Source organism: Mastacembelus armatus, chromosome 4, assembly GCF_900324485.2.
Source record: "Mastacembelus armatus chromosome 4, fMasArm1.2, whole genome shotgun sequence".
Classification (NCBI taxonomy): Eukaryota; Metazoa; Chordata; class Actinopteri; order Synbranchiformes; family Mastacembelidae; genus Mastacembelus; species Mastacembelus armatus.
The window spans coordinates 9528535-9544089 of record NC_046636.1 but is presented as its reverse complement, the minus strand read 5'-3'; the positions used below and the strand labels follow the sequence as shown (position 1 = coordinate 9544089).

At 38.7% G+C, this 15555-nt stretch overlaps 2 protein-coding genes across 4 annotated transcripts; both read left to right on the top strand.

Moving 5' to 3' along the window:
* The first annotated feature begins 155 nt into the window (after positions 1-155).
* On the top strand, positions 156-5772 carry alpi.2 (alkaline phosphatase, intestinal, tandem duplicate 2). Its single transcript, XM_026322894.1, has 11 exons — positions 156-228; positions 476-592; positions 1583-1698; positions 2387-2561; positions 2902-3074; positions 3252-3377; positions 3499-3568; positions 3967-4105; positions 4435-4625; positions 4734-4850; positions 5410-5772. Exons 1-11 carry the CDS (start codon positions 156-158, stop codon positions 5679-5681), a joined length of 1569 nt encoding a protein of 522 aa, XP_026178679.1. The 3' UTR covers positions 5682-5772.
* A 1090-nt stretch (positions 5773-6862) lies between these two features.
* On the top strand, positions 6863-15094 carry LOC113140090 (uncharacterized). 3 transcript variants are annotated; one of them, XM_026323827.1, is made up of 9 exons: positions 6863-7251; positions 8098-8250; positions 8496-8601; positions 8833-8956; positions 9147-11630; positions 11749-11917; positions 12405-12567; positions 12671-12803; positions 13260-15094. In XM_026323827.1, exons 1-9 carry the CDS (start codon positions 7181-7183, stop codon positions 13424-13426), a joined length of 3570 nt encoding a protein of 1189 aa, XP_026179612.1. In that variant the 5' UTR covers positions 6863-7180; the 3' UTR covers positions 13427-15094. The 3 variants fall into 3 exon arrangements, with proteins under 3 accessions (XP_026179612.1, XP_026179613.1, XP_026179614.1); XM_026323828.1 differs by having other exon boundaries at positions 6874-6914; XM_026323829.1 differs by having other exon boundaries at positions 6877-6903.
* Positions 15095-15555: the final 461 nt, after the last annotated feature.

Below are 15555 nucleotides of genomic sequence, written 5' to 3'. Positions count from 1 at the left end.
CCCCACAATGGATGAAAATGTGTGTGTGTTCTAGATAAGTTATTGATCACGTGTTAAAGCTCTATGTGCCCTTTGCACTTTCATTGCAGGTATAAAGAGCCATCAGTTTGAGGAAATGTTCTTCTGTGCTTGCTTTTCTTTAATTAAAAACCACAATGGTCAGAAAACAAATCATTCTCACTGGATTAACAGTTTTCATCTTAGTGCAGTGCACTTTGTGTGTTTCAGGTAAGGATCTGTTACATGTTTTTGCAGGGATCTACAAAAACCTATGTTAAGATATCACATTAGAATTATACAACTGTATTTAGCCCTGTGCCTGTACCCATGTATTACAGAAAGGTTCACTTACAGTTTACAATAATAAAAAAATGAAAAAGGTAAGGTCATCAGTACAGTATCATGAAATAATTGGCTGTCGTTTATAACTTTGCTCATTGTATATGTGGATCATATATCTTTTTCTTGCTCACAGTGGAAGAGCTCCATGCTAGCTACTGGAACAACAAAGGGCTGCAGGCTCTTCAGAAAGCCCTGAATATTGAGCCTAATGTCCAACAAGCCAAGAACGTTATCCTCTTCTTGGGAGATGGTGAGTCTAAGAAAAGGATAGGAGCTTTCCCACCTTTTAGGATATTTCATTGTGAATTGTGGACCATTTCCCCCTTTTAGTTCAGTTCATCTGCTCAGATAGGATGAAGTCAGTGGAAATATATATATATATATATATATATATATATATATATATATATATATATATATAAAACATACTACAATGTAAATCAGAAAAGCCTGGATTTATGGGTAGAAGGAGATGAATGTTGATATCTGATCAACAGTAGTTACTACCGAATGTCAAGCATACAAAAATGAAACAATGCAAAACCAGTCTGCATTATTCCTTTAACTGATCCAAACACCAAAAGAGTTAAGTCACTTTGAAAACTGTAGCAAAATTAATTTTATAATGTGAAGTTACAATGACTACAAACCCTGGTTAAAGGAGCCTAACACATTAGATATTATGACATCAGAATTGACCCCTAGACCTCACAAACAGATTAAAAAGCTGTTCACATCATTTGATCCAAAGCCAATGTTTGGCAACTCCACTACACAAATTGCAAACTGTTTTTACAGTATTGTTACGGGTTTATCAAGCCTCCCACCCATATATACAGTATGTACAAGCTGATGGCACTTTTATGGTATTATCAGTGTTTGAGCTTAATCAGTAACATTGATTTATCCTACCAATAACATGATTATAAAAACAAACTGCAAAGTTCTTGGCAAGGAACCAGTGGGATTACTGTCCAACAGAGGAACTACTTTTTTCCCATAAATTATAAATCACCCACAGTAATTTGGCAAACAATCATTTGAAAGAATTGTATAGAAATATGTTAGTATTGGACTATACACCCTATATTCTGACATTAATGACCACAATGGCAACAGCAAAAAATTATTCATGTTGTCATTACATCTTTATCTACAATCTTCACGGAGCACGGTGGCAGCCCTGCGCCTTACAGGTCGATGTAATTTAACACTCGTGTGTGTTTTCACCTGTTGTCAGGTATGGGGATAACAACGGTGACTGCTGCCCGGATCCTCAAAGGACAGTTGGCAGGAAAATCTGGGGAGGAGACCAGCTTGGTCATGGATACTTTTCCTTACATGGCACTGTCTAAGGTAAAACCATTCTGAACATGTTTGGACTGCGTAGGATGTGAATTTAAACTGTTAAAATATAGACACTATACATGCATATACCATAAAAAAGCCCCATTTACTGACTCAGATAATACACTTTGGCCTAGCATTATTATACAGAAAGGACACAATGTCATGGGCATGAGGCTCACATGAATTTCAATGGTATATCAGATGTAATCAACATAATGTTCTTTGCTGTATTGGATGTTCCTGAGGCCTCGCAGGGGTTTGAATTTGTAATGTATGTAAATGTATTGCCTTGTTCTCTGCTTAACAAAAAGTGGCTGCCAAGGAGTGCACTGACATTTGTCGGCATATTAGAAATCAAGATAAATGACCTTAACAGTTATATTGATGTAGAGCTATATGGTCTGTTAAATCAACACCTCATGCTTTCAATTTTTACATACTATACTGTACCTGATTAAGCTGATTGCATGCCTCTACCACGCTCTGCTCCACGTTTTTTTATTGCACAGACAAACACTAGAAAAATCATGTAACTAACTGACTGTAAACTGCTCATGTGACTTGAGGTTACGCATTCCTGCCCATCTAATCTTACAATATGATTTATTCAGCTGTAGCTGTCAGTGTAAGATAATATAATAACCTGAGATGATAAAAGTTCATGTTAATATGTGGTTGTACTTTACCCCTGCAGACTTACAATGTGGACCAGCAGATGCCAGACAGTGCTGGCACAGCCACAGCGTACTCATGTGGTGTGAAAGCCAACTATGGCACCCTGGGTGTCACTGCTGCCGCCCCAAGGGACAATTGTAGTGCTACTTTCGGGAATGAAGTCAAATCTGTTCTGCACCGTGCCAAGAAAGCGGGTACGTGTAGATGCTGCAAAACTTTACTTTGTAGTGATTTAAATTGGTCCTTGCATCTGCCCTGGCAATGTCAGTGTCCATATTACTCATTCATTAAGAAAATTTACTCAGACTCAACAGCAGCAGTCTGTCTTTCACTTAACATTTTTGCTGATCTTAGAAAAAATATTAGGAAAAATACAAAATTAATGTACAGAATATGTGGGATACTGTTGTCATATCCATCCATGCATCTGACATAAACAATATCTGTCTTTAAAATTTGTCTCTTTGAAACCAATTTCATTTTTTTTTTTTTTTTTTTGATAACCACATTATGACTATTTTGCTTTGTTTTAAGGAAAATCTGTGGGGATTGTTACTACAACCCGAGTACAGCATGCCTCTCCTGGCGCAAACTATGCTCACACTGCCAGTCGAGACTGGTATGCTGACTCTGACCTCAGCCCTGAGGCTATCAAAAATGGATGCCGCGACATTGCATATCAACTGGTTCACAACACAGAGATAAATGTAAGCCTTAATATGAAGCTCTTTCTATAGCAAAACATCACAACAGTCATACAGTGAATAGCAACAAATTTAGGCATGTGTAAACTCCTTAACCTGTTGGATAGGGTTCATTAGAAGTTAGTTTTTCTCGATTTAATACTTAATTTTATATAAATGTGACCACGTCTCTCAATTCAGGTCATTCTAGGTGGAGGCCGTCAGTACATGTTCCCCAATACAGTGGCAGACCCAGAGTATCCAAAATCTCAAGGCAGCAGAAAGGACGGACAGGATCTTGTTCAGGCATGGAAGAAGGACAAAAAGGTAAACAGTGGAGTGTTCATCCTGGTTTCCATTTAGCTGTAACATGTTTTAGAAAAATTATAATAATAAAAAAACAAAAACATTTTGAATCCCCCTTGACATTTTTATTCTTTGCCTACAGAACGCTCAATATGTTTGGAACAAAGCTCAGTTTGATGCTGTCGATCCTGCAAACACAGACTTCCTGATGGGTAAGAAGAAATGCTCAATTTGTGTTATTGCATCTTTCTACAGTGTCACTCTGAAACCAATGTCAATGTTAAACATACCTTTCCACAAATATATCATTATAAACATTAGCCAGGATGAGATGTTATGTGCTGAAATCATTTGTTCAGTGGCATGTCTAATACTCGCCAACTGTTGTAGTCATTTGTCAAGTAAAATTCCGTTTTGCGCTTAAATGACAACCTCTATTGTCCTTAGAGCGAATCTACAGGCCCTCAACATGAAAGATATGAAGCCTTACTACACAGTGGATTTTTCAATTTAGAAAAAAAAAATCAAAGTAGAGCTTATGCATTAAAAAGGTCCAATTAGGCCTATAAGATCTTTAAAACTGAGGCTTGCAATTTCTTTCTGCATTTAGGCCTTTTTGAGCCCAAAGACTGCCGCTACGAGTTGGACCGTGATCCCTCCATGGACCCCTCCCTCACTGAAATGATGGAGAAAGCAATAAAGATTCTCAGCAAGAACCCTAATGGATATTTCCTCTTTGTGGAAGATAAGTATAATATTCTATAGGTCTTTCCCAGATAACAACTATCAAATCAGTGTTAAAATCAATATGTTCAATTTTTAGTCATCACTTTCACATTATTAGCAGTAAAAAAAGAGTTTTTGAAGAGTTAATTATTCATTTTTGAAATAATTTTGGCAGGATTGTTGGAATTTCTAGATCATTTCTTTGTCCAAAGTAATATTTGAATACGTATAAATGCTTATTTTATACACATATATTAATTGGTTCAAAATACATTAATTAAAAAATTGAAGAATTTCTAATAGGGTGGACTTCCTATGCTAACCTGTTAATGACTTCTTTTTGGACTTTAAGTGGGAGAATTGACCATGGGCACCATGCAGGGAAAGCCAAAAAAGCTCTCTATGAGGCTGTTGAGTTGGACCGTGCAATTGGACGAGCAGCTGAACTTACCAGTGAGCTGGACACCCTGTCAGTGGTCACTGCTGATCACTCCCATGTCTTTGCTTTTGGAGGACACTCAGCCAGAGGAAACCCTGTTTTAGGTAAAATGTGATTTTAGACTTTGGTAAGGCTGAGCTGAGGGAGTGAATATCATCTGGTGGTCCATATTTGATCAATCCTGTAGATACCAGTTTTTCTGTGATTTTCAGGGGTGTCTCGCTCCCAAGCTAACGACACGAAGCGCTTCACTACAGCTGTGTATGGCAATGGACCAGGATACCAGATTGTCAATGGAGTTCGCCCAGATGTGAATGAGTCAGTTTCATGTAAGTGCGAAATGATAATCTTTGTAATGAAAACTATGTGATGTAGCAGCTCCATCTTGTGGTCTCACATCATTCCTACTGTAGAGGCATGAAGTGATAAGTCTTCCTATTCATTCTCATACAGATAGTTTAGTTTACAATGCAGAAGCACTCTTTAATAACATCACAATAAGCAATATAAGCTGTGCATAATATAAATTACTATATCATTATTATCTTATAACTGTAAAGTGTCAACATGATCTACTGAAAGTATTATATGTAAACAAAATCAGTCTGTCTACAAACATTGTGTATTTATTTCGTTCACTTTAAAATACTGCAGCCTATAATTTCTGTTATGATAGATCATTTAAAAGATGCTGCAATAATACTATGCAATAAATACCAGCAATATAAAGCCTGCTCAGCAGTTTGCAGTGTAGCTGTACTGTATAATTCTAACATGTTATTGTAACTCTGTGAACTAACTGCACTTTTGTAATTTGTCTTTATTTATGGGCCAAAAAAATGTCTCTCATTGAAAAATGTTATGTTCCTTTGTCCCATTTTCCTCAAGCGGGTAACGATTACCTTCAGCAGGCTCCTGTACCTCTTAATTCAGAGACCCATGGCATAGAGGATGTAGCGATCTTTGCCAAAGGTCCCAAGTCACACCTTTTCCATGGAGTCCAGGAACAGAGCTACATTGCCCATGTCATGGCTTTCGCTGCCTGTCTGGAGCCCTATGAGAAATGCAGTCTCCCAGATCACAGCAATGCTGGAGCCACCCATCCAAGCCTGTTGCTTCTTCTAATGAGCCTCCTTCTTCTTTCCCTCTACTCTGTCTGAGGTGACAGCTTCCTGGCAATTTGTTTTGACCCTGGAATAACTGCACTGCCTAATTTTGCATTGGTGTGGAATAAAATGCTGTATACACACAGTGTTGACACGACTGCTATTGAAAGTAATTTTGTTGTAAAAACACTCGACTCGTGTCCATTTATGTGAGGGAATGAACATAAAATTGAAACATTAGCTACAAAAGCAAAACTGTGCAATGTTTGTGTTTTTCTAATTAACCTTTTATGTATGCATGTCCACAAAATATAAAAGACAAGCATGGACAGTAGGAGTGAGGTGAAAAGACATTGAGCCATGTGACTGCTCAGTTGTCTGCAGCTGTCACTAGAAGACAGGACTAGACTGACAGGCTTGTTAAAAGAAAGAAGCAGTCCATTTAGGTTTTACATTTTCAGACAGTCTTTGCAAAGTTAGTGCAACTGGCAGAGTGTTTCTATACAGATGCAGCTCTATGGCATTTCTTGGGGTTTTTCAGTGTTAACCTATACAATGTAATGCAATGGCTTTTCATGTACAAGTGTTAAAATTGCACAACCCACCTGATACTTTGAATATTATTACTGACATAGCGAAATACAATGTAAAAGAGTAAAATATGAATAACAGAAATGCAATTAAAAATATTGGATAGTCTGTCAAGTTTGTATTATTCAATGTTTGTTTTCTAAATTATATATAAAATGTTATTAAGGCAGACAGGTTGTAGGGCAATGGGAACAAAATATACTTTTTCAATAATTACCAGGTATAACATAATCTTAAATATTTTAGAAGAACTAGGGTTACAATTTACAAAAGTGTTTTGGAACAAAGATACGCATTTTAAAGTAGCCTAACCAAGTACCCTGTGCTACAAATGCAGTTTTGGCATTTGTAACCAACCAAACTGTTGCAAAATCAATGTTAGTGTTAGTTTAAATATGGACAGACCTCCGGCCACTTTCCAACATGTGTATATATGTTTGTGAATGGAAGACTACACACTTGTTTATTAAAATACTACGTGAAAAACGTAACAAGTACCTTCGTTTGAGTGACCGGTACGTGCTCCTTTCAACTGTCTTCATTGGTCTAAATTAGACAACTGTCCAATCACAGATTGATGTGGGCGGGATTTCCGCCTCCTACCAACAAAGAGGGTTGTTCGTGTGTTTGGAGGGAATTTTTAAGTAAAGTATCATTCATCATCACGAAAACTAAAATAACGCTGGTAAACCTCTGGTGAATATTTGTTTGTTAGTTTGACAACAGCGGCTAACGTTAGTCTTAGTGCTTCTGCGGCCTTTGAACGAATGATTTTATCGTTTGGGTAGCTGTATTACAACGTTGTTTGTCGTCTGTAAACGATGAATAGGACTTTGCAGCTTCACAGTCGCTAATAGCTTCGCTCGCTAACGTTAGCCTCGTTGAGTGGTCTCCATCAGCTCCTGCACGGATCTAGGTTATGGGTTAATTGGGATGATAAGACAATTTGTGAACGGATAACGATGAACATGTATCCAAAGACGAGGAGGCTGGAAAGTCAGCTGTGTAAAGCAGTGAGCAACGCAGAGCCCAGGTTATGATGCACCACATTTGTCTTTGTTTTGCCCGGAAATGCCTTATGTTGATGAGCGTCACAACAACAGCGTCGGGAATTACCCCCGAAAACTGGAGATGACAGAAATGTTTTACGTTTGCTTTAAGATCTTTACTAATTCCATGTTGACCTTATATGTGATTTATAAGATATGTAGCATATAGATGGATAACTTAGATAGATAGATAGATAGATAACTATCCCAGATACAAATTAAGTTGACATAGCAGCTGGGTAAATACAACAGTGTACAATACAACAGAACAGGGTAAACAATAAAGTAAAATATAAAATAAATACAAAAGATGTGAAGTATTCAGATAGGATGCAGGAGTAGACAACAGAATTTTATTAACTAAATCACTGAAGTCATTGTTAAAATTGATTTAATCCTGTTGTGATGGTATGTATTTTGTACAGATTGTAAAGTGCTCTGAGATAAAACTGATTTTGAGCCATATTAATTATTTGTCTGTACGTAACTTTAACATGAACAATTCCCCTACCATTTGTCAGCTTCATTTAAAAACAGCTAGGTACAAGTACAAGCAAAGTACAAACAAGGTACAGCTAAACACTGAGACTTGATATATAAAGGAAAATGTATCCTTGAAGTTGTAAAAAGTGCCATGAACAATAACAATAGCCATACATTATGTTTCAACCCTGTTAAGCCTGTAATGCACTACCACACTTACTGCTAGAGGTGCAGATACAGTTCGGACTCTCTCCCTCACCACATTCAGTCTTGACAGTGTTGTGGAATAAGTGCTCTATGGCATGGTTCAGAATATATCAGATTCTTCTAATTCTCTTTCTTGACAGATTGGTGCAGCTACTACTTTCCCAAGGTGCCTGTCCTGACTTGGTGGGTAGTAAAGGTGTGGCTGCCATACACTTGGCTGTTGGAAAAGAGACAGAGAAGAACACACGCTGCTTAAAACTGTTGCTTCAGTATGGAGCGGACCCCAATATCAGGTATGGTTGAAAAACTGAGCTCAATGGGCAGCATGTCTCAGCAGCAGATGCAGTGTGTGCAGTGTTTGAAGATTGTATAGGTTTTTAAGTAATCATCTACACACTCTTTCTTCACTTGCTGCATTACACTTTCTCCATTATCCTGTTCAAGTGGAAAATAATTACAGCCAACACCACTGAAACCCTTTAAGTGTTTGGATGATGTAATGCTTAATAAAAGCCGTGTTTTCTTGTACCTGTACAAGGTCATCAGAGGGACTGACTCCTCTTCATGTTACTGCTCTGTGGGGATGTTACCAAAATCTGAAGATGCTCTTAATGAATGGAGGCGACCCAACCATTAAAGATAATGTAAACTTTGTTTCTAACATCTAGTTATTTTGCATAAGGGAACTGCATGAGTCAAGTTTCAGGACAATGGATATGGAAAATCAGGTTTTAAGAAAGTATGTGTGCTGATAAACGCCAAAAAAAAGAATAATCTCCTCTGCTGGAAGTTTTCATTGTTGTTAACAATACTTAAAATTCCCCTAATCTCCGGTTCAGTTTGGTTCACTCCTGTCATCATTGTCATTTACACAGGAAGGGCATACACCAGGGCAGCGTGCAGAGCAACAGGGAAATCGAAAATGTGCTCAGCTTCTTCTGGAGTACCAGGCCAGCTCAGCAGACAGAGGGGAGGATGACCTGCCTCAATTCCAATATTGTAAGATAATTTAATTTGTCCTTTGTGGCGTTGCTTAAGTCATTTCATGTCTGCGAACATTCCAAGTGGTCTGGTCTCAACAAGATTACAAGCTGCCATGACTCTGCTCCTAGATAAAGATTTGTGTTTTGTTTGGCTTTTTAACCATTCTAGGAATGTGTTAATTTATATCTCTATTTTACCTCCACAGCTGTGTATTCAGACGAAACGGATATATCCAGCTATCCTGAATCAGACTACAGCTTCTCTTTCCAGTCATCTATGATAAGTGATTTTGATGAAGCTCCACTGAGCAGCACAAGGTGCTCATCGCTTTTCAACCTGTCTAATGAAAGACCAAGTAGCAGTGGAATATCACATAACAGACGTCGTGATATGGACACTAAGAGGCATCAAAGTCTAGACTTGAACAGTTCCTCTGCACACTGGATATCTGAAGGCCCCTCAGTACTGTCAAGCACTCGCATGTCTGCAGTGGGATTTACAGCTGCAATGCCAGTTCTAAAGGAGGATGGTGATTTCTGCACTGAAAATGGTGTGTTCACATCAAAAGTAAACCAACATGCTGCTGCAGCTGATGGCAGAATCTCCCCCTCCAGAACAGACACTTTCCCAGTACATCCCTCCAGGCGGGCAAGTCGTAAAAGTGTGAGTTTCAAGGATTTAGATGAGTATTTTCCTGTTTTTAGTCCTGAGTCTCCCAAACAGCCACCTGCTGTTGATAGCAGAGAGTGCATTAGCAACCTCTCTTTTGACCTTTCCGAGTACTCTGACTTTCTGGATACGGAACGCATGGCCACTGTTTTAAGCAAGCAGGGCATTGATGTCACATCACCAGATCATGTCTACGTTTTCTCTAGGGAAGGTACTGCCAGCACACAAGAGGACATGGAGAAAACCGTCATCAGTCATTGTGCTTTGGAAAATAGTGATTGTGAACAAGAGGGTGAAGATGTAAAAGAGGCACAGGCAAATCAACCTGGACAACCAGCACATTCATGTGGGGGCAGCAGTAGCAGTGGGACTACTGGTAGTCATTATAGTAGCTGCGACAGTGACCATTACACCAGTGCTCTGGACGCTTCCATACATCCCAAGCATATTTTATTGCCTGTAGTAGAGGAGGTTTCTGCTGGGGTTGAATCTGCCAAAAACACTCAAATATCTTCAGATTGTGATGAATTTACAAGGCGTGGTGAAAATCTACTGCCTGTTAAGACTAAACCTCAGATAGATTCAGTACCTGAAGCTGTAGAACACTTACCAGGTATGCTTGACAAACTTACCTTATCTAAAGGACAGCAATTAAACAGTGGCATTTTAGAGGCTTGTAGTGGCTCTGTTGTAGATCCTAAGAGTGAAGATGAGCCAGTGGTAGACGCTAGATGTGATGATGGTGTTGACGCAGTAGTAGAAACTGGCAACCACCCATTTATACTAAGTCCTTTTGTAACTGGCAGGACTCGCTCAAGGTTGAGTCGCTGCTCATGGAGAACAAGCCGAACGCCTGAAAGCCTCCTCTTCACCTCTTCTCTGTTTGAGGATAACCTACCTATGCCAGTTCGAACACGGCGCCAGACGCCCAGGTCTCAGAGCAGTGATGACTATTACAGTTCACCGCATGCACCCTATTACACACGGTGCAGTTCAGATAGTAACAAAGAAGGAGATCCCTTGCCTGCAGATTGCCAGGACACACAGTCCAGCACCCTCAGAGCTGGATCAAGTGTTAGCAATAGCCAAGCAGATACCCTCATCCTCTCCAAGAGCATAACTGACAATAACAATGAGTCTGTATCGGATACAGTCATACTTGAGAAAAACCAGGACTGTTCAATGGATACTTATGAAAGAGACCTTGCAGAGATTGCTCTCGCTATGCGAGGCCAAGACAGGGATCTTGCTGAAGGCAGAGATTTTCTGACTGATGACCTGACAAGTACAGATGAGATACCAATAAAGGGAAACAAAAATTCTGCCCATGATGTGGGCAGAGTGGACAGTCAAAAAAATGATGATCTCTGGATCACTCAGGACTGTAGTCCACAGGCCGAGTCTGCGTCATCTTCATCAAGCTCCAGCTATTTTTCTCCAAGGAGATCCAGGGAAGACTCTGACTTTCCTTGCACGCCAGGCACCGGACGCACTCCAAGATACAGCATAAGCAGGCTGTCAAGCTGCCGCAGGCCAGAGAACCTGGCTCGCCTGTCTTACACACCTGGAGGGCGCCCCCTCATTCAGGATCTGGACGAACCAGTGGAGTACCTTTACACTGATACAGAACAGGGCCACAAACTGATTGAGACCCATGTCCCCCCTACAGCTAACACTTCACTCAGCTCCAGCATGAGTACTACCAGCAGTGAGGAAACTGTCCTTTATGACTGGCGTTCCATGCAGACTGAAATGATGAGTAACAGAGGAAAGGAGAACCAGAAGACCCGGGAGACACTGCAAAAAGACAAAAACCATGAGAGTGAGAGCAATTTGTTGCCAGAGATCAAAGGGATGACTGACAAAGAACTGAGACTGAGGCTAGTTGAGCTCGGGCAGAGTCCAGGTCCTATTAACAGCCGTACCAGGCCCACCTACATGCGAAAGCTCTGTCGTGTGTTGCAGGAAACAAACTCCCAGTCACCACAACAAACAAAACAGTTAAACCAGCCACGAACAGGTAACGGTTGTGTTCTATATTTAAAGCTTTTGATTACTACTTACACACATATGTAGCTATGTTACTGTTTCAATGAATGATTGCATTGATTTCATATATTATTTTTGTATTTTTGCAGATTTAGGTTTTAGTCCAGAGTTGTGTCGTGCTCTAGAGACCTTCAAGCTGCCTGATTGCCAGGCTGATGAACAGGTCTTGTGCCAGCAGTTTGACCAACCAGATCAAAACAGAAAGTGGAGGGAGGGTATCATCAAGTCCAGCTTCAACTACTTGCTGCTCGATCCACGGTCTGCTGTCTTTCATGTTGCTTTGTTTCCATCTGCTTAGTATTGCGAGCTCGATTGACAATGATCACTCCAAATTTTATCAAATGTCATGAGATGATGTCTTTTTTTTTTTTTTTTTTTTAGCATGACAATCATTATCACTTGTAATTAGGACAGGAGCCATGAATATTTGAATGTGTAATTAAGAGACCTGTTTAGAGAGAGTATCGGCCTTCTTGATTTGTCTCTGAATGCTTTGGCAGGCTGTGCTGAGTTTGTACTTAATTATTTGAAAAATCAAATAACATAGTAGTGATATGTTGAACATCACCTCTACAAATATGTGTTTTTAAATTAGGCAAATTCATAATATCACTTCTTATTAGGTAAACTGAATGAGAATTAAGATAGCAAATCTGGTTTAAAATCAACAAATGACAACACTGTGACACTTTATATACACTTTTCACTATTACAATTCATTGCGATTGTTTGTCTTCTCTGTCAGGGTGACAAAAAACCTCCCATTCCGTAGTCACACCATGACTCCACAGGAGTGTTTCCAGACATTTATCCGTGCTATATTTTATGTGGGCAAAGGAAAGCGCTCCCGTCCCTATAGCCACCTGTATGAGGCTTTAGAGTACTACACAGGGGACAAGACCTCTAAGGTATGGCAGCATACACCGGTCAGTTGTTGTTCTTACGTTTAAATATATTGGATATAGAATATAAATATGAATAAAATGTGGACCACTTTTTTCTCTCCGACAGAAACTATGCCCCAAAGTGCAGCACATCCTTCAGGTGTGGAACGCTGAGCAGGGCGTCATCTCTCTGCATTGTTTCCAGAATGTCATTCCGGTGGAGGCTTACACAAGGGAGGCCTGCATGGTGGAGGCCATTGGTGAGTGCAACGAGGGTCAAACTCTTCAACATTTATCTTTGGCAAACAGTAAAATAATACACAAGGGAACTCAAGATTTAATACTCGTCTTATATCTTTTGTGCACGTTGTTTAAAATCTCACACTTTAAGTAATCCTTTTCATTGTTTTAGCAAACCAAACATAATGCACCTAAGCACATGTAATCTCTAATACACTAACAGCTCATTTTATTAGGCATATAAAGTGCTCCTTTTGATAGGCTGCAGTTTTAAGCTACTGGGTTATCGGCAATGAACTGTATAAGACATTACTGTGGAGAGTCTGTTCTAATTTGACACATCATTATTCCACTAGCAACAACTTTCATCTTTGATGAAGTGAGCAAAGATAAATACAAATCAAACAACAGAGAACATTGTTCTTGTCCACATTCACTAGCCTGTCAATAACTAAGTTAATTCAATCACCTCCCAGGTTTGAAGATGCTCACCAATCAGAAGCGAGGGGATTTTTACGGTGTGGTGTCCAACTGGCAGATGAAGCGGAAAAGGGAGCTGGGTGTCCATCTGCTCTACCGGGCCATGCAGATCTTTCTGGCTGAGGGTGAAAGACAGCTCAGGCCAGCAGATATCAGACAGTAGGATCCTTACTGGAGAGCGATATGAACAGCAAAGCACCAACACACAGAGGGATGCACTACCACTGGATTAGTGTATGAAACATTCCATAGTTAAATATTAATCCATTGAAATGTTTGGTGGGGAAAACAGGAAACCTTGAGATATTACCTGACATTTGGTTGTCTATCTGCTAGAGGTTAAATCCCTCCCTTGGTGACAGTCACACAACCCATGGTAATAGTTAACATCCTTTCAATTAATTAGATAAGATTATCTTACTTGTTTTCCATTGCATAAGGATGCCAAAATGTGTTAATATCAACACTAGCATTAATTCTTTGTGTGCGCTTTATTTGGATTGGAGATAGATTTCACATTACTTTTCATATCTGCACAGGTGTGTCCAAAAAAAAAAAAAAAAGACTCCATTTAAAAAAAAAAAGTAATAATAGTTAAAAAATATACATTATGTGGAAATCTTAAGTGTAACTCGAGGTCAATCAGATTTCAAAACAAAACAGTGTGACAAGTTATTTTCCAAAACATTATTCCATGTAGTACAGCTAACTTTTACAAAGTTATCTATAGCAACTTCAAAATATCTTGCATAGGATATGCAAAATTAGTGAACAATTCATTCATGTGAACAAGTCAACACATAATGTCTTAAAAATTATTTTCAAGAGAGGGTGGGAAATTGGTAGTTCGTCATGTTACAGTTTTACTGCTAAAAAAAAATACATGGTGAATTAGTTAGACAGCTTGTAGTTAATATCAACAATGATCTGTAGAGCTTTAGAAACTTGTTACATGCTTGTTCAAATAGAAATAATTTGTTTACATGACTGGATTTCCATTTAATTTGTTCTGCCATTGAGCTATTGTTATAAAATGTGTTGCTGGCAGGCTGATAATATCGTAGGATCCAGTAGCAGTAATTGGGGTTTTTATGTGTACAATTGTTTTAAAGGTGTCACTATAATAAGAGGCATGCCAAAACAGGATGCGTCATGATAGTAAGTCAGCACTGAAAATATTTAGATGAGCAGACTGTCCTAGTTAGTAGGGGAACTAGTTTGTGTACTCTGTCATTGTAGTAACCGGTGTGGGCTGCTCACACTGGAGTGACAGATGCTACAGTCTTTTTTTTTTTTTTTTTAATTCTCTTATAAAAGGTAGTAAAAAAGTCGAGGCATCAATTGCAGCATTCAACTATTTAAATAATCTCTTTTTAACAAAATGGCTCACTGTTCCATGGTTGAAACTATAATGACCACGGTGATAGGCTTTAAAGCCATTCATTATCTCCTCAGGCTTATGCACTTGATCTGGAAGTTTCACACAAACAGCTTCAAGCCCAACAATCGTGAACATTTCTATTTTAGAAGAATATATGTTCTAACATTATCAATCGCAATGTTGTGATCATCATACTTAGGAGTAAAACACTTGATCCATAGCATTAACGTTTTGATTTTGAAATTAAATAAATGGACATTGTTAAACTTTAAAAGCATTTTAATAGTTTGTTGAGGTATTCATACACTGCGGGTTCTTAAATAAAAGCCCCTTCATTGTTCTCTATGTAAGTTTTCTTTGTGTTTGTCAAAACATTCTTTGTACAGATAATGCATACATGTAATGAAGTGCTCTCATTACAGTCTTTATTTTGACCACTAACTCCTGCTGTTGTTGCTGCTATGACTTCTCTTTTGCATTTATGGAAATGTAGTAAAGAAATATAGAAAACATGAACTGGATGACTGGGTCTTTTGTTTTTCTGTTGCTTTGTGTCCCTCTAGTGGACAAAGCAATGTATGAATTATATTCGTAGGTCTAGAAATATTTTCTCATGCACAAACTTATCTCTATCCACTATGATTTTTTTAAAATGATTGTGTGGGGTTAGTACTGCAAAGTTATTTCAAGGAAAGTAAGATGTAAGTTGTTTTTAAGCCTAATACCTCTATTGACCAAGATGCACATATATATATGTATATCTCGCTATAAAAATACTAATTAGGCATTAATTTGCTAGTTTCTTTGCAATTGCTTTATGAGAATGAATCTTAAGTTTTGTGCATCTATTTTAGCAACAATGATCTTCAGTTACTGTTACCGTGACTCATTTAGTTTCACAAATCTGCACT